The 20,683-nt window shown below is 33.8% G+C and overlaps 1 protein-coding gene and 1 pseudogene across 2 annotated transcripts in view; both read left to right on the forward strand.

Moving 5' to 3' along the window:
• Nucleotides 1–6,719: 6,719 nt before the first annotated feature.
• On the forward strand, nucleotides 6,720–7,753 carry LOC120087924 (putative disease resistance protein At5g05400; annotated as a pseudogene).
• LOC120087922 (uncharacterized) overlaps nucleotides 7,706–20,683 on the forward strand; it is a 13,580-nt gene continuing 602 nt past the window's right edge. The window contains exons 1-4 of one of the 2 annotated variants that reach the window (XM_039044934.2): nucleotides 7,706–9,464; nucleotides 9,757–10,254; nucleotides 10,362–10,994; nucleotides 20,255–20,683. The exon at nucleotides 20,255–20,683 is cut by the window's right edge and continues 69 nt beyond it. In XM_039044934.2, coding sequence (XP_038900862.1) covers nucleotides 8,922–9,464; nucleotides 9,757–10,254; nucleotides 10,362–10,994; nucleotides 20,255–20,683 — 2,103 coding nt within the window. In that variant the 5' untranslated portion in view covers nucleotides 7,706–8,921. The remainder of the gene's footprint in view (nucleotides 9,465–9,756; nucleotides 10,255–10,361; nucleotides 10,995–20,254) is intronic. The other variant, XM_039044935.2, reaches the window with a different exon arrangement.

Below are 20,683 nucleotides of genomic sequence, written 5' to 3' on the forward strand. Positions count from 1 at the left end.
CTCAGACATGTGCCCTTTCTATCCACACGAATAACAAACTCCAGTACCGGCTAGAAAATGTCCCCAATGTCGTTTACTGCATGAAGAAAAAATCAACTTAACCTCTTTAACATCTATAGATTGGGAGCCCTATTGGTCCCATTTTTGTGGAGATATGTCTGTGTTATGACTCTTTTGTGGAGGCTTTAGAGGCCTCTGATCTTCCTTCCTTTTCTGACCTGAAGAGGATCCTACTCTTTGTGATCTCATGTTCCACCCTCCTGCAGTGGAATCTATTCTGGCTATTATACGCAATGTTGTTGCATAACTAGGGACTCATGGGGTAGTACATGACCTTTTAGTTCATCCTTCAGACCTTGGATGAATCTTTCTATCTTAATCCCCTCTGTGGCCATCAACTTGGGCGTAGAATGAGACAACTCAGTGAATTCTTGTTCGTATTTTACCACAGACAAAACCCTTTGCTTCAGATTTATGAACTCTACTTGTTTATTATACCTTGTGTCTACAGAAAAGTACAACTTGTAGAACTACTCCTTAAACTAGTTCCAGATAGCTGACCCTTCTCTGATGTTCAAAAAATTCTCAACCGATTGGTACCAAATCTCAACATCATCAATCAACATAAATACTACAAACTGAAGCTCTGGTCCTCCCGGCATTTCATGTAGCAAAAAATAGTCTCAATGGAGGACAATCACATCTCTGCCTTCATAGGGTCCATTAGCAACCCCTCAAAAGTATGGGGGTTATACTTCCTGAAGTCTCATAAATGTTGTGCCTCCGTTGACAGATCTGACGTATTTTGATTTTGTAACTAATTTTGGACTTGTATTTGAGGCATCTGGACCTACATGGGTAGGTTTTTTTGTGACTAGTTATGATGGGCTATCTACTTTGCCACAATGTCATTTAGCTACACAATCACTATCTTTATGACTGCTTCTTCTATTGCTGCAGCCAGTGTTGTATGCTCAATTGAATAAGTAGTTGAAAAAGGTGTCTAGTAGGCTTAGTCGGATTCTTGGTCCGACCACTTGTTTGCACTCCTTGCCCCTCTATCCTAAAAGGGTTATGTGGCAAAATTAGATCTTCCAGGACAAGAAGGTTCTGAGCGTTGTGGTCCTGCACCCCTGACGTGGATGGATCTCTAATAGGCGGAATTGGATCTTGGGGATCCTGAGTCCCTCTTCGCATCTTTCTCTTTACTTTATACTTGGGTGTCATGTCCTATCATGAACTCAAAGTTAGCTTTTTACTAAATTTCTCCTCATAAAGACAGGTCTAATAAAGCATCATGCCAAACTATTCCCATGCATAACATACTGAAAACTTCTACTTGTAAAACATACCTAGCGATGATGAGGAATTTGTTACTAGGCCACTGGGACTAACTAGACTAACATAGTAAGCCAGTCTTCAGAACCCAAAATATGGGCTTTGATACTAACTGTAATGACCCGACTTTCTAAGACTGAAACTAGGTTGATACTATAGACATGCATGCATAACTCAAATTGACATTTTCAACGAAATAATATTTTATAGAAATAATTAACCAAAATTCATTGAACATGGCGACTTAAAAAAAACACATAGAACAAAATTAGAAAATTCTCCTATAAATTTAACAAAATTTGAAAATCAGAACTTCAAGTTCAAACGTCAGTCCATAAGGTTTAAAACATAAGAATTCTTGAAAACATGAGCGGAAGCATATAACTGGATCCAGTGACTCGATTACGGATTCCGCTTTTCATTCACTGGCACGTTCTTACTTTTACATGAAAAAGAAATATGAGAAAGAATGAGTATAAAATACTCAGTAACTAACCCCACTACTGGGGTCAAGCTAAGCATCTATGTCCTCTAGACGCCACTCTCTAGTTGGAAATGCATAAACCACTGCTGTCAATGGATGGTCATCAAATGTATAATTGAACCCGAGCTACTGTAGTGAGACGTACCCACAAACCTCAAGTGAAATCCCATAGAAGATCATTAAACACTGATAAAGTCCCAAAGGAAATCACAACCTCTAATGAATCCCAAAAGAAACACAAATCTCTACACAAACCTCTGATGAATCCTGAATGAAACACCACCTCTAGTGAGTCCTAAAGGAAACACAACCTCTGATAAATCCTAAAGGAAACACAAACCTCTGGTGAATCCCAAAGGAAACACAAACCTCTGGTGAATCTCGAAGGAAACACAAACTTTTGGTGAATCCCGAAGGAAATGCAAATCTCTGGAGAATCTCAGAGGAAAGAAACACAACCTTTGGTGGGTACATAACTACAGTAGTGGGTCATTATCACTGTCATAAATAACATTTATCATAAAACATAATCCCACAAACATGAAAATACATTACCACACACATACAATCTTTTAACAAATCATATTAATAATTTAACTCATGCTCGTTGTCATATCATGTTCTAACATATTTAAGATAGGTTTGTATTTCTCATGCATCTTGTTGCAAACAATCTCAAAATCCTTGAATTACTCTTAAATCTTATTATTTGGCACAAACGTGGATCCAGTAGTAAGATTACTTACCACAAATTAAGTTACAAAAATGGTCCACCTAAATAATCTCCTTAAAGCTTTTGAATTTATAAAATTTAGTGACCATGGCCTAAAATAAGGAACCCAAAATTTAAATTAATCCTTTCGGATCTAAATCCAATTAACCAAGTTAGTCCAAATGTCCCTATTTTTATATACCAAATATATATATATATATATATATGACTTGGTCCAAAATTAATTCCAAAATCCAATTATTTTGGCCAACATGAATATAAACAAATTTCAAAATTAATAATTTAATTCTCCACAATTAATATAATATGACCAACCAAAAACTTACCTAAACCTACCAAACTTGAACAATTTTATGTCAAAAGTTGGTCTCTATTTCGATGAAAGTGACCCAAAAATTCCCAAATCTTGAATCTAAAATCCAAATCAAAGAGAGGTTAACACTTTTTAACCCAAACCAAATTGTTAATTAAACCCCTCAAAAAAAAAAAAAAAAAAACTAAAGATCTTACTCAAGTTTTCAACCTTCCTGCGAGAAACAACGTAAAATGGCGGAGGCAGAGATCTTGGACGGCGACGGCTGTCGGATCTGGAAGAGGGCAACAGAGCAATGAGATAGTGGCAGGCGACCATATCTAGACACGCCGAACTGACCTGCGACTGGGAGTAGCGTCGGACCACAAGCGGACGTTGGCAGACAGAGCGAACGACTGACGGATGATGGCCTCTGGTCTCGATAGTGAGCGGTTGTAGATATCCGACAAGCTGGTGAGAACAGTAGCTTCAGGCGGAGAACGATGGGACTTGTGAACGGCAGACTGCTAGGCTACTCAAAGAAGACGACACAATTGGAGTCGCCGGCAAGGCTAGAGCTGGGGCAGCGCACGAAGAATAACTCACAGAGGGTAAGAGTGTTCAAAAAACCCGATGATCCGAAAAACTCGATCAACCCAATCCAACCCGTACGGTTTAGGTTGGGTTATCAGCTCATTTGGGTTGGATTGGGTTATCAGCTCATTTGGGTTGGGTTGGGTTATCAACTCATTTGGTTTGGGTTGGTTTCAAATAAATGAAAATTTTATGGGTCGGGTTGGTTCATGGGTTCACCTAATATAACCCAAACCAACCTGAACCAACCCGAATTTATTATTAACTTTAAAATATATATATTTTATTACTTATAACACAATTATTTATACGTATGTTGATTTTAATTTTATTTAATTTCAATATTTTTTGAATAATTTATTCTTCAACAACTCTTAAAAGTATTTTCTTTGCACTTTAGAAAGAATTTTTTCATTATATAAATTGAAATTGAGTTGAATCTTAATTCAATATATGAAAATAATTCAATTAGAATTTTACATATTTACATTTTCTTTTTTTAGAACAAAATTTTAAATAAATTATCCGATTAACCCGAATCAACCCAACCTAAATATTTCATGGTTGGGTTGGGTTCATTTTTTAATAAGAGTTATTTGGGTTTAAAAAATTTACAATCCAAACAATTAGCTTGGGTCTAAAAAGTCTTTCAACCCAACCTAACCCGGGAGGGTCATGCTTGAAATGGAGAGAGAGAAATTTTTATTTTCTTTTTCTTCTTTTTACTTTAACTAATATTATATTTAAAATATATATAATATTCCAAAATCCTTTCCTTTTCCTTATCTAATTTCAAAATCCCAACTCTTTTCCTTTATATGTAATATTTCCTATTTAAATTTCAAATTCAATTTAAATTTCTTTAGGAATCCAAATCTCAAAATCTCTTGAAATCTTTAATCCTTAACCAGATAAAATAATCTAATTTCCTTCTCTACTTAAAAACAAATTCTAAATTCCCCAATTTTAATTCAATTTTTCAAATAAAATTAAAATTGAAATCATTCCCAAATTCTCCTTAATTTAAAACTTAAACTTCAAAATCCTTCACTTAAGCAAAAATTTAAAATTTAATTGTCCTTTTACAATAATTCAATTTAAGCTTCAAAAATTAAAAAATTATCTTAAAATATTACACAATAACTGAAATTAAATTACATAAAATTTTGGGATGTACAAAAAAAAGGACAATATGAATTCTTTATGCTGATTGTCTATGTATCATGATATCACTGATAATGTTAGTGACATTAGTGATATATATGTATCAACCATAGAAGTTATTAGGTCGATATCAATGATATCCGTGATATAACTTAAGTAGATATCAGTGATAGGGATATCGAAGGTAGAATTTAGGTAGATGTTAGAGATATCCGTGCATCGATGAAATCAACAATATTTCTAATATTCCATGATAGGATTTATGTGGATATTAGTAATATCAATGAGGTAAATTAGGTTGATATAAGTGATATCCATGTATTAGTGATATTGGAGATAAAATTAAGGCAAATATCTAAGAAGCACAGACACAGATACGGCTACATGATACAGATACGATCGGATACGACAATTCATCAATTTATAAAAAACTAAGATACGGATACGTCTAAGGATGCGTCATATATATATATATATATATTTCCAAAAAACAAGGATACTGATACGTTGAAAATACTTGTTTTTTTCTTTAAAAAAATTTAGGATATAGATAAATTTAGCATACAAGTTAATAACAATAACACAAAATAGAATACAAATACTTAAATACAATACAAAAAAAGCAACATCTAAGATGTCAGATCACAATAGTTAATAAAATGTGATAGAAAAGTGACTCATATTGCAAAGAAGAAGAAGAAGATTAAAGGGAGAAGTATGAAGATAAACGAAGAACTTCTTCATTGAATTGTTTGAAGATATCCAATGATTTATATTTTAGTGGACTTTGTGGGGACTCAAATGTGAAGATGGAGATTAGATGATTATAGTCTAGGGTTTGATCCGTTATTTATTTATTTTTTTCCTTTTAGTTTTAGATTCAAGTAGTAGACTTTTGAAATAGATTTCCTAGTTTTAGATTGGGAAAGATTAGATGAGTTGCTTGTCTTTTTTCTTTAAAGAAAATACATGTAAAAATAGATACGTCAAATCGCGTGTCTGATATGTATCTAGAAAGTATCTAGAGGTATCGGTATTCGATACGTGTCTGATATTGATTCTTTGCCTCACATGAAGTATATGATACTTCATAGGTAAATATCAATTATACAAAAATATTATTGATAGTAAATGTCTTTCAATGATTGCATGTTATCACTACAGACTATTATATTTCCTTAATAGAATTATATTAGTGATAGATACATATAATTGATAACGTTTCTTTGATATTTTAACCTCTTTCACAATACAACAATTGGACAACAATCAGGTAACATTTTAAATTTGATCAAGCAATTTTTTTAACTCGTGACGTTTATAAAGTTTTAATTGATTTGATGGATCTACTAATTTAGCCTCTGTTCTTTTAACATGGTCCTTAGCAAAGTATACCTTATTAATTTTATCATGTTTGATTAATATATTGATACTCTTCTATATATTTGTACTAGAGTATATGAGAACTTGTCCTTAACATTAGAGATTATTAATAACATATTTCTATAAAAAAAAAACAGTTGTATGCTTATAATTCTATCAAATATATTTCTATAGCGTTTGTCTATGTACTGTAGGTTTTGGTTGTTTCTTTGGCTTCAAATTATTAAAAAGGCTACATGTAAAAACAAACTATCCATATATCAATATACACAAACTCAAACAAATACTGTATCAAATAAGTATAACAGTGATAAACTTTTATTATTAGTGATAGAAATAGAATCGAGAATAGATTACTATCACTGTCTATCACTAATCTAAATAGAGAATGATAGACATTTTATCACCATCTATCTATGATTGATATTTGGAATTTCGTGTCTGTAGTTGAATGAGATTTTCAGACATTTTCTATCAATTGAAGGTAAATTATGGTCGTTTTGCAATTAATATTAACTTTTGCTATTTTTATAATATTTTAGCCTCATTTTGTTATAGGAGCCGATATTATTAATACATGTATAAAATGTTTATCTAACTGAATCCATTACTCTGATAAAACATTGTTCATTCTTTGTATACATATATACAAAATTTAACCATCTTCATTCCACAGAAAATGAAAGGATAACAAAGAGTTTAAAGGGAGATCAAAAGAAGAATAACAAAAGATGGCATTTCTAATGGATGTTGCAGTAGGCATTGTAACAGAAATAGGAAAGTATGTGTTTAAACCAATTGGACATCAACTTGGTTACGTTGTTTTCTACAACAGAAACAAGAAAGAGCTTGAAGAGCAACTTGAAAGTCTTGAGACAATGAAAAGGAATGTGGATCAAAGGGTTGAAGAGGCAAGAAGCAAGGCATATACAATCTCTGAGGAAGTCACAAAGTGGTTGAGCGATGTGGATAACGAAAAGGCAAAATATGATGAACTATCCAATTCCAGCCCACATTGCTTCAACATTGTCCAACGACACCATCTAAGTTGAAAGAGAAAGAAGATGGTGAATAATATCCTTGAACTCATAAACAGAAGAAAGAACTTTGTGGAAGTTGGTTGTCCTGCACCTTTACCAGATACTAAGAATACAATCCTTCCCGAAGGCTATCAAGTTTTAGGATCAAAGAAGTCATTGGCGGAACAAATTAAGGGTGCACTTGAAAAGCCCGAGGTCAATAAGGTTGGGGTATATGGTATGGGAGGTGTTGAAAAAACCTGTTTGCTCAACGAAGTTAAGAAATTGGTGTTAGAAAACAAATTATTTGATCGAGTGATTGATGTTGTTGTAGGCCAATCTAATGATATAATGCAGATGCAACAACAAATTGGAGATATCCTGAATAAAGAAATGCCGAAGAGTAAGGAGGGAAGAGCATCCTTTCTACGAAATATGTTGGTGGAAATGAAAGGTAATATCCTCATTGTATTTGATGATTTGTGGAAGGAATATGATCTTATAAAAGAGGTTGGAATTCCATTAAGTAAAGAAGGATGTAAGGTACTTATCACAAGTCGAGATGAAAATATTTTAACCAATAACATGATCAATGGAAATGATTGTTTTGAGGTGACTTGTCTGAACAAAAAAGTGTCTTGGACGTTTTTCAAAACAATAATTGATTATCAGTTTAATACAGTTGATATGGAAATTGTTGCAAAAGAGGTGGTAAGAGAATGTGGAGGATTACCACTTGCACTTGATACCATTGCAAAAGCATTGAAAGAGAAACCAATAGATTGTTGGAAGGATGCTTTAACTAAATTGAAAAATTCCATTCCAATGAATATTAAAGGTGTGACTGATAAAGTCTATGCTTCACTTAAATTGAGTTATGATTATTTGGATGGAGAAGAAGCCAAGTTACTGTTTCTAATTTGCAGTGTATTTCCAGATGATTATTACATTTCTACCAAAGATTTGCAAGTATATGCAATGGGTATGAGATTGTTGAAAGGGATAAATACTTGGGGCGACGCAAGAAACAGTATAATTAAATTGCTTGACCATCTTACATCTTCTTCTTTACTTCAACTCTAAAAGTACATGTATCCAAGGGATGACAGATATGTTAAAATGCATGATATAGTTCGTGATGTTGCAATACATATTGCATCAACGACTAACATGCCAACACTTAGCTATGGATGTACAAGTTACGTAGGGCTAGATGAAGATAAATTTGGATCTTATCGTGCAATCTTCGTCAACCGTAAGGACTTTTGCAACCATTTTCCAAAACTAGAGTTGTTGATATTAAGATTTTCTGCTCAACTCTCAGATGTAAGCATTGAAACTATAGATGCATTTTTTGAAGGAATGGAAAATCTTAAAGTTTTAGACTTGAAAGAGATTCATGTTCCATCATTACTATGGACATCATTAAAGAAACTTGGAGCATTATGTCTGTCAGATTGTGAGTGTACAAATATTGATCAAATCAGCCATTTAAAGAAATTGGAAATTTTGAGGATCACAGAGTTACCGGCAACTATGAGTGAATTAAAACAACTTAAGGTACTAGTTGTGTCCAAATGCTCGAATTTGGTAGTGATTCGCCCAAACATTATTTCAAGTATGACCAAACTAGAAGAGCTGGATATACAAGATTGCTTTAAAGAACGGGGAGAAGCAGTATGGTATGAGAATAAATGGATTCAGAATGCACAACTTTCAGAGTTGAATTGCTACAACATCTTTTTATTTTAAAATTACAAATTTCGAAGGCTAGTATTGTCTTAAAAGATTTGAGTTCACAAACTTTGGAGAAGATAAGAGAATTCATTATTTGTGTTGGTACAAGGAATCTTCTTGCTGGTCATATTGAAATGTTGAGTTCCTGCAATTACGAAAAAAAGATTATACTTTAATATGGAATCGCAGATTGGTTCTTTATTTGACATATTATTAGAAAGAACCGAACAGTTGATTGTAAATGATTCCGTAGGTTTTGCAGATGTTATTTTCAAACCAAATGGAAATGATTATCCTCTGTTGAAATGTCTTGGGATTGGTGGAAATTCAAAAATGTCATATCTAATGGGAAATGACTTTACTTCTTTGGAGTGGTTGGGTCTTGGTAGAATGATGATGTTGGAGAGTCTAGTTCCAAGGGATGTTACGACAAACCCTTTCAAAAAGCTTAAAGTCATACAAATAGGAACTTGCGAGCAGCTCAGGAATATTTTCTCATTCTTTATTTTTGAAGGCCTTTCAAATCTTCAAAAGATTGAGGTCAATTATTGTAATACGATGGATGAGATTGTATCAGTAGAAATTGAAGACCAGAATGCCATTTTTGAATCTCCTTTGACAACTTTACATCTTGAGGGTCTGCAAAAACTTACAAGTTTCTGCACTAAACCATTCATCCAACAAAGTCCACAAACTATGATTCCCTTCTTTGATCAACGGGTATGTATCATAAAATTTTGCTCTTCGCCGTTTATTTGCTACTTTAATGAATAATTCTCTTTGTTTTATAACTTTTTATTCGATAATTTTCTTTTGAAAACATTATACTATTTTTTAAATAATTTGGTACAAGTTTTAAAAAGAAAACTAAGACTTTTTTGGGAAACATGTTTAGATTTTAATGTTATTATCAAATTGAAACATATAATGACGAATTTGTGAATTTTCTTAAAATACAATTGGTAATTAAGATTATCCTAACTTTTTTAACTGAAGGATTACGATATCGCAGGTTTCATTTCCTAAATTGAAGTATTTATCAATTACGAGAGGGGACAATTTGGAGATGTTATGGCATAATAATGGGCTGATTGGAAGTTCCTTTAGTCAACTTGTAGCAATAATTATTAAAGGTTGCAACAGGTTGAGATGCATTCTTCCTTCGAATATAGTGACGGCACTTGTTTGTTTAGATACATTGGATATTGTTGGTTGTGAGTTATTAGAAAGGGTATTTGAAATTGAAAACCCCATCTTTTGTGATAAAAAAGTAGTGCCATTGACATTCTTACGTTTACGTAGTCTACCAAATTTGAAGTACGTGTGGAGCAAAGATGTTAATGATGTTTTGGCATTTCCAAATCTAAAGAATGTCGATGTTACTGATTGTCCTAAGTTGAGAAGTATTTTTCCAGCTTCCTTCACCAAATATTTTGAACAAATTGAAAGCTTAACAGTGGATGAGCAAAATGAAATATTTCCGGTGGATGAAGCATCAGAGTTGGGACAGGTAATTAGTACACCTTCAGTATTATTATATGTTTCAAACTGGTACTAATTAACATTTTGTTATGTCGTCAAAATAATAATAGTTGAGGGACTTTGTGTGTTTTTCAGGTTGTGTTGTTTCGGAGCTTGAGAACATTCACAATGTCTTGTAAGCTAGCAATGAAGGAGAGTTTTTGGCGGATATCAAAGTTTCTTCAACTCGAAAGTCTTACATTGATTGGGTCTGAAGATGATAAAATGATTACTTTGCCATTGAAGATGACTGAAGTTTTGTACCAAAGATGTGCAAATTTGAAGAACTTAGAATTGCGTAATCTTCCTAAGCTTATGCAAGTGTGGAATAACATCAATCAAATGACCACCATCAAATTCTTCAACTTGGTTGATCTTGAAGTTTATGATTGCGATGGAATGATAAATTTGTTTAACCTTAAAAATCTGGTGAATCTCAATAGCATTAAAATATTTTGTTGTAAAGGAATGACATCCATAGTTGCGGTAGAAGGAGAAGGAGAAGAAGAAAAGAGTGAAATAATTATATTTATCAAACTAACTGAAGTCTATTTACGTAATTTACCAACACTAGCCAGCTTTTACTCTGGAAAATGCAGGCTTAAGTTTCCTTTGTTGAAGATGTTGGACATAGAAGAATGCAATGAAATGGAAACATTTTCAAATGGAATAGACGATAAAGTCTCAGTATTACCAGCACCCGATCCAAAACCCTTTTTCACTCACAAGGTATGTGTGTCTTATTGCTTTGACCACTTTTTTTCATATCATTTTATTGCTAGAAAGATTATGTTTGGGCATTATTTCTGTATGATTCAAATTACTAATCTAATCTAGGTTGTGTCATGCTAGCAATATATTTCAACTAAACTATAGAACCAAGACTAAATACTTTTTTAAATTTGTGGTTCTAACTAATGAGAGGGAAATGAGAAAAATGGGAAGTGTATAAATTTCATTCTAGAAAAATCTATATAAATACATATCTTAAGTCTAAAAATAGATTCAACCATGTTAGCAACTAATCCCACTAACTTCACAAGAATAGGAACTTAGACTTGACTACAACTAAAAATAAATTAAACTATTTCCTAGAAATTAGGAATTGACTAGACTAACTAAAAAACTAATTTGCAATTTTGAGTTACTAACATTCTCCTCCTAACTCAAATATTGCAAACACCTAACTTGCTCCTAAGAGCTTCAAAATGACTCATACAAAATCCAAGTTCAGCAAGTGATCATCCATCTTGTTGTACCATGCCCTAGGAGCTTGCTGAAACCCATAGAGAGCCTTCTTTAACAAATAAACCTTCTGCTCTTGTTCTGGTATGATGAATCCGTCTGCTTACTCAACATAGATCTCTTCTTCTAACACTCCATTTAGGAATGTTGACTTCACATCTAGCTGATACAATTTCCATCCATGTTGGGCTGATGCAACCAGTAGCAATCTGATTGTGTCCATTCTTGCAACTGGTGCAAAAATCTCAAAAAAATCAATTCACCAGACTTGTGCATACCCTTTTTTATGAAAATGCCCCAACCTCTTGTGCCATAACCCAGTGTCATTTACTTGACACTTGAAAGCTATCTGCTTCTTCTCGAGTGGATTCAATGAGAAGCTCTTGTGCTATATCTTTATTTTGAACAACTCATTTTAATTGGAATCAGAAATGAGGCACTTTCCTTCTTCAAACACCACTTTGAATCCGTTCTCTACTAATTGACCAACGCTTAACAAATTTTGATCAATTTCAGGGACAAACAACACTGCAATAATCAACTTGGTTCCAGCACAGCTCTCTATTGACATTGTGCCCTTCCCCTTTACTTCTAGATACTCGTCGTTTCCTATCTTCACCCTTGAATTGAATGACTTGTCAAGGTCCTTGAACAACTCTTTGTCACTTGTCATGTGATTGGTACACTCACTATTAACCAACCAACCATCACATTGAGTGACTGATGAGAAACAAGTAGCCACAAAGAGTTGATCTTCTTCTTATTGTACTACAACATGTGCTCCTCCTTGCTATTGAGTTTTTGCTTCATTATAGAATCATTCAATGTGCCCCAATAAATGACACCTTCTACACTTCACATCTGGCCTTCTCCAGCATCTAAAATACAGATGATTCTGCTTCCCACAGTGCTTGCATGTACTACCAGCATCCTTTGCAGCAGACTCTGAGCTACTGCTGCCACTTCCCTTCTTCCCTTTCCCATTCTTCTCTCTTTCACCTTCTCCCTGCTGCACTCTAACTTTCAATGCCCCCTCAATACTTCCTTCTTGTCTTATCAACCTTCTCTACTCTTGTGCTTTCAAAGCATTAATCACTTCTATCACCTTGAGTTTTGAGAGGTCTTTACTATTTTCTAAGGAAGCAATGGTAGCTTCATATCTCTCAGGTACTGAAACTAGAATCTTCTGAACCAATTTATTGTCAGATAAATTGGGTCCTAATGCTTTTGCCTTGTTAGCAATCCTAATCAACTTATCTGAGTACTCTTTAATGGACTCAGAATCCTTCATTTTGATTCTCTTGAACTCTCGCACCATTCAACACTTTCATGCCTTTAATTTTCTCATCACCTTCATACTCACTTTTGAGGAACTCTCTGATCTCTTTTGTTGATTCAAGGCCATAATTCTGTTGAATATGGCGGGAGACACAGCTACGTATAGGCAAGCTCGAGCTTTTTCCTTCCTATGACCCTCTCTTTGTGAGTCTTGATCTGATGTATTGTTGGGTTACCAGGAAATGGAGTAATCTCAGTCTTGCTCAATTGCTTCCCAATAATCACAACCCTCCATGTAGGCTTGCATTCTGGTGGCCCATGCCTGGTAATTTTCACCATCAAACACAGGTAGAGCCAATGAGGAAAGACTGTTTGATCCTAGTTCCATCTCTAACAACTCTCACAGATGTATCACTTAGTTTCTCTAGGAGATATTTCACTGATTCTCACTCATAGATCCCTTAAAAATTGACGGTTCTGATACCACTGTTGTTCTAATTAATGAGAAGAAATGAGAAAAATGGGAAGTGTATAAATTTCATTCTAGAAAACTCCATATAAATACATATCTTAAGTCTAAAAATAGATTCCACCATGTTAGCAACTAATCCCACTAACTCCACAAGAATAAGAACTTAGACTTGACTACAACTAAAAATAACTTCAACTATTTCCTAGAAACTAAGAAGTGACTAGACCGACTCAATACAACTAGCAACAACTTTTAACGAGGTTTAAGAATGTAAAAATCATGGCTACCACAATTTTTTATTCTAGGAAAATCTTTAAAATTTGGGGCAACGTTTAGAATGGGAAAATAATGGCTAGAGCTAATATCTTGGATTTTTCGAAGGTTAACACGTTTCTAAAACAGGTCTTATCTATTGGTTTTGTTGGATTAGAGCTAATATAAAACACTTTGGGATTGTTTGGAAAGTTGAGTTGAGATAAGATGTGTTGAGATGTTTGCCCTAATGACTCGTAATAATATGTTAGTTAAATCAATAGTTGATTAATGTTTATGTAACTTGTGCAATAATCCACTAAACTAAGATCCAAGGTTATCTAATGCAAATTAAACATGTATGTGGAGACATATAGGTAGATCATGTTTAAGTGATAACCTAAATGGTTTGTAGTATATGGATAAGGTTGCGTGTCTTATCCTAGTAACACTACTGATACGACCTGCTTTGTAAATATTACAATTGTTATAGAGTGTTACAAAGGACCTGATCCTGATCATTCATGGAGACACGTGAGTGGAGGTATTCTATATAAAGAGTGTGTATAAGACCGGACTATAAAATGTTTGAGTCTCTCTTTATAACACCGTTGCTAGAAGAGATTTATATTTCACCAAGATGTGACCATAGGTGGCTTGACCTTAATCCTGAGTGAGTTGTGAACTCCTGCTTATGAAGGCAGTTCTTTGATTTATATGGACGAGAGTTGTCAGATTCATCGGCTTAATAAGCCTGCCAATTTAGGTATTCGTCTAATTGGGGACCTGGGAACACAACTACATAAGAAGAAATTCACTCCTTTCCTACTATTAGGGTAAGTAGATAATTTCTCCCTTAAGGGCTGATTCGGGGGTTTGAACAATGAGGCGCCTCACCCTCTGCTTTCCCAAGAGGAGTTCAGTCATAGTTGGACTATGACTAATTTTTCATTAGATGAACCAATGGTACTTGGGGAGTTAGATGTAACTACAAGGGTAAAACGATAATTTTGACCCAATTGTACTTACGAGTAGTTTGTGAAGGGTCAATGTACATTGTTGAGTGGTTATATCCAATGGATACATAAATATATTTATAGTGTGAAGAGGGCAGTTGTTGGTATTTAGTGAAGTAGTAGTTAATGAAGGCTGATTAAGTTAATTAAAGAGTTTAATTAATTAATCAAGTATCATTGGAGCTTTAATCTATAAATCTATAAGGTCCGCTCGTTAGCTTAATAAGAACTAATGAGAATCAAATTAATTTTGGTTTAATTTGAATTGTTCAAATTAATTAAAGGGAATTAATTGTATAAAGTATGATTGGATAATATATATTTATACATTATAAAGTATATAGTATGGTGATACGTTATATAATTTAATGAGGGAAATAAACATTTGAATATGATTCAAATATTTATTATATGAATGAGATTCATATAAAAACTTATATGTTAAAATTTCATGTGAATATAATTCATATTCAATTAGTTTTATAAGAGCAATAAATATTTGAATATGATTCAAATATTAATTATATAAATATGATTCATATTGAAACTATACTTTAAAATTAATTTGAAAATAATTCATATTAAATCTATATAGTTTGATGAAAGAGATTGTTGATTGAATATAATTCAAATATTAATTTATATGAACGTGGTTTATATAAAACTATATAAGTTATATTATGTCAATATAATATAAACTATATGTTATATGTGATATAACATATAGTTTAATATTTATATATATGAAGTTAGTTAATATATTATTATTATTATCGGTACTATTATTATTATTATTAAAATTCAAATTATTGAATTTGAATTTTGAAATTAAAAGGGGAGGGAACAACTAAACCCTCTCAACCACTCAATGCGTGATTTTTTTTTTTTTTTGAAGAGTGAGAAATGGGTTCTTTCAACTTCTTCTCCTTCCTCTTACCTCTCTGTACTCTCATGGTTCTCGATGAAAAATAACTCAATCTCTCATACTTCTTCCTCATCAAGATTGAGTGCAAGCCCACAACTCTACGCAATTCTCATCCCTAAGAATAACAAGGAAGATTTCATGGTGGTATCTTCTTCATCACTACTGTGTTCTCGTTTGTGGTGTCGAGTTTGTGTGATTAAGAGAAGAAGACATGTTGTGGAGAGGAAGCAAGAAAACGGTAGCTCAAGGGTGAGTTTCTCTCAAACCCTATTCCTCTCTATTTTTGTATAGAGAAACACGCTCAATAGGTTTTTTTTTATCCTATGTTTCCGTCAACTCTAAATTCTATTGTTCTGTAAAATGAAAATAGATATCGATGCATTCGATTGCTTCCACCATAGGTATTCAAATTCCCTTCAAGGTGTGCACCTATGAGTTTTGGGTTATTTATAGCCATCAAAATGGCTTTATTGAAAAATCTCCTTGATGAATCTCAAATCAATTTTGGAAAAATCAATCAAGACCCAAAGGACTGATTTTAGGTTTTCTTTAATCATAAAAATCGTAGGGGCATGCCCTTGATTATCCCTTAAAATGACCCATCAAACTCAATAAGCTAATTTTTTGGGTTCCTTGGTTTTAATTGATCTTATTCTTTTCTATGAAGTAGACTCTATGAAGAAATGGGTTTACCTTGGCCTCTAAGTCATTAGTTGACGTGAGTTTCAGGTTTTTTTATCATCTTGCAGTCTCAAATCGCGGTTGGAGAACCACAAATCAGGCTCTATAAAGAGTTGAGTTCACTTTAGCCTCGAAGTCATAAATCTACCAGATCTTTAACCATCTTGCTACCTTAAACTAGGGTTGGAGAGCTACAAAGTGAGCTCTCTGGAGAATTGAGCTCACCTTAGGCTCAGAGTCATAGATCGACCTAGGCCTCGATATCACGAGCTTTGACCACCTTGCAGTCTCAAACTGTGGTTGGAGAACTAGAAAACTGACTTTATATTGGGATGGCTCACCTCGTCCTAAGAGTCATAGGGCGACTCAGACTTTGATCTCGTCAACCTTAACCATTTTTTAGTCTTGGATCATTTTTCGAGCCGATTTACCTTTAGCTAATAATATATTCTCATATACTCTATACTCCATTGATGTGGGAGGATCTTTCCTCCATGACCAGCTCAGGAATAGGTTCCAGGTCAAACTACTTTAACAACCTTGATATGGTCCTTTATAGGTTGTTTTCATCTCGAATTAAATTTTGTGGTTACTAGGATTCTTTATGTTTTATGATTTTATTTCAGGGAGACTTGGCTAGAACAGTGCTTCCATTGGAAATGTTCTATTCAACTCTATCTCATAGACACTTGCTAATTGAGCCATGGAATAAACATTGGCATTCTAAGACCTTGGAATTTGTTTGATCTCATATTTTGATAATGATATAAGCATTTATCTGGCATTAGGTAAATACATTTTCATTCTTTTTTCTTTGGCCTATTTGTCTTGCAACTCTTAACCCCTTTTGCATTGTTGATCCATTGGCGAACAAGGTCCATTGAGTTTCTAAACCAATCGATCGGAGAAAATTCACCTCAGTCTTCGCCTTGCCTAGCTCTACCTGAGTTCACCTCGACTTGAACCTGGCGAGGTTGGCCTTAGTCTAGGTGTTGTATGAATTTTCCTCGACCTTTCCTGGGCCAACATTTTTCTGTGGTTGATGTCACTTCTGCTACAAAGTCAGCTATGAGATGGCCCTTCATAGATGTTCTTAGTTTATAGTGAATGTTATGTTTTCTTAATTCTATTACTTATAAATCATTCCAATGCCTATTGTTTCTATAATACATGTCTTATGAAAGAGTTAAGACAATAATTTTATGTGCCTTAAAATAAAGGTGTAACCTTCTACCTAAATTGATTAATGCAAGGAAAAATTGATCATATTAGAATCTATTCTTAGTATTTCTTCATGTAACCAAAATGTATACATTTGTATTTGTTTAAAAAAAAAAATTTAACAAGACTGGCTCTCTGTTCAACCCCCAACTTCGTTCTGAAATTACTCTATTTTCCTTGGATGTGAAAGGGATGGACTTGAGTTCTTCTATAGATTGTCCCCTTAGGTCAACTTCAACTAAGGGATTGTTGACCTTATCTTTATTTGCCAAAGAATGATTGACCTCAACCTTGACCTAGACCTAGCTTGAGTTCATCTTAGTCTGGCTTGAGTTCTCTTCGACCTCGATCTGAGTTCACCTCAGTCTGGCCTTAGTTCTCCACGACCTCAACCTCGAATTTCAATATCAAGGTGAGTTGAGCAGATTTAATAATTTCTACTTTTTTTTCTTTGTCTTCACAATTTTTCATTCTCATATTGTCTCTTACCTGATTTCTAACCATGTGTGTTAAATTTTCTCATATCTTCCCCCTAAGCACAATTCTCTTTATGGGGTTGCGAAGATTCTAACTGAATCTCTTAGAGCTTTTTGAGGTGGACCTTGATCTTTATAATTTCTATTGAACGTTCCCTTCTTCTTTATTGGAATGCCTTCAATCTGTTATCTTTCCGGTCGGTGAGCTGGGGTCTAAGGGCGATGTACCTTGATGGGGGTTTAGGGGCAATGACCAAGAAACCTATTTTGAATTCATATTTGACATATTTAATTATTTATGATTTATTTATGATTATGACCCATGGATTAGAAAAGTGCATGATATAAACTCTCTAACTCTACAGGCACCACAATTATGTATTCTGTAATATTCTCTCTAATACAATCGTTCTCCCTCTGCCCCATGGACGCCATTGACTGATAAGTTAAAGAAGGTAGCCAGGGATGATGAAGATGGCAGACTCTGGAGGAAAATGTCCATTCGATAACATGTTGTATTTGGATGATGACATCATCATCAAAGTCATTGGATGAAGAAAGTGTAGTTAGTCTTTGGTTAAAGTTGGAAAGTCTATACATGACAAAATCATTAACCAAGAAGTTTCTTTTGAAACAACAATTGTACCATCTACGTACGCAGGAAGGAACGTCCCTCCGTGATCATCTGGATGACCAGAATTGTAACCATCACATCTTTCCATCTCGTTGTAAGACCCTGGTGCAACTTTAAAATTTGCAAAGGTCGTAAGCTCACTCATGTCACCACAAACAGCACCAACTGTTGATTGCAAATTCTAGAAAGAATGACCCGCCTGGCCTTAACGTACCTTCAAAGATGAATTTGTAATTCTTGGAAAGAAAGACGACCTGCATGACAAAGAAGAAGAAAATAGTGGTACAGTGTCTGTCACTGAACTTCAATGCTTAAGTAAGTATTTAGCAAATGGTCAGAGCAAGCGACTAGCATGAAGATGAACTTACCTTTTTATGGAGCTACGGTATCTTATCTTTAGATGGTAAATATTAGGGTTCCTAATCCGAAAATTATCTGGAATGCTAATTCTAGCTACCACGCCGGCGATAAAAGTGGCCTGTAGGAAGTGGGCCCCGTGAAGGAAAGAAAGTTGTCCATAGGGTTGGGTTGTTTGGCCCTAAGTGGCTCGCCCTTGACCTCTATGGTTGAGACAGAAATCATGAGCCCCAAGCTCAATTTCCTCTCTCTTCTAATCTCTTCCTCCCTTGGCGCGTTTCTTGCACCCCTTTGACACTCACATGACTAATGTTGCTCCAATCTTATCCTTAATGTTCTGTTTTTTTTCACATTTTGACTTCTAGTCCAAAATGACCCATAACAAATAGGATTTTATGAAAATTAATTTTTCAAAATCAATTGTACATCTCTTTGCTAGAATAGCTACTTCAATCATCATTCCCAAACATTCATAAGCACTAACATTTAAGTGATGACTGCATTTTGATTTTGACTTTCTTTTAGAAAAATAACATTTTGTTTAAAAATTACACTAAAGATATTCTAAAAGTCTTAGCTAAAAGTAAAAAATAATAAATCCATCGACTTTTATCTTCTTTTTCCCCTTTTTTATTAAATGTCTTGATATCAAATGGACTTCATCCGCACTAAAAACGGTAGTGGATGTCAATTCTATTTTATTAGTTTGTAGATATAGCAAATTATCTATGGTCTTACAAACGATATATCTTCTATTGCTCTCAATTGAAAAGCTTTCCTCCAGTCCTCCTTTGTTTTCTTCTCTACTTTATTGATATATATAAATAGAAAGTGAGATATGATAAAAGTGCTATAAATGTGTCAACTTAAGCGAGATATTTCGGTGTACCTACTGACCCACACGTCGTGTATTTTTTTCTAAAAAAGTCTGTGGTTTTACAAACATGGAAAATGATAATTAGGACATTCTTATTTTACCCCAATTTAAAAGAAGCCTAATTGTGATTAACTTTTATCACTAATTGGATATAACAGTTAGGAGTCTATGAATAAAGGTTTTAAATCTAAAAGAACCCTACTACTCATATTTTTTTTCATTACTATTGTTAAGTGTAGTTACTGATAGTTACAATGATAGACGTTAATAAACATCAATACAAATTTGTTTCTAGTGACAATACAATTGTATAACTAAGTAAATTATCAATAATAAAAGGCTACAAAGTGATAGGTATTGATATAGAATTGTATCAATATTAGTGATAAACATTAATTGTGAAAATCTATCACTAATGGACTTGGGTTAATGAGCTTTAAAGAAATTTTGTATGGATTGGACTTAAATATTTTTTATATTTGCAAGTAATTTAAGGTGTTGCTATTTTTTACTATTAATATACAACCAATCCTAAATATAAATATAAAATTGCAGGTTTCATGTCCGGAGAACTTATCGATTATGGGAGGAAACAATTTGGAAATGTTATGGCATAATAATGCGCCGATTACAAGTTCTTTTTATAAACTTCAATCGATAATTATTAGAGATTGCAACAAGTTGAGATGCATGTTTCCTTCGAATATAGTGACATCATTTGTGTTTTTAAATACATTGTGCATCTTTTCTTGTGAGTTATTAGAAAGAATATTTGACATTGAAAAGCTGAGTTCTGGTGATACAGAAGTAGTTCCACTTCCATTGGCAAGAATAATTCTAAAGGGTCTACCGAATTTAAAATACGTGTGGAGCAATGATGTTGGTGAGGTTTTGGCATTTCCAAATATAAAGGAAGTCGATGTTACTGTTTGTCCTAAGTTGAGCAGTATTTTTCCAGCTTCCTTCACCAAATATATTGAGCAA

This window comes from Benincasa hispida, chromosome 10 (genome assembly GCF_027475165.1).
Source record: "Benincasa hispida cultivar pf3 chromosome 10, pf3_genome.v1.1, whole genome shotgun sequence".
NCBI lineage: Eukaryota > Viridiplantae > Streptophyta > Magnoliopsida > Cucurbitales > Cucurbitaceae > Benincasa > Benincasa hispida.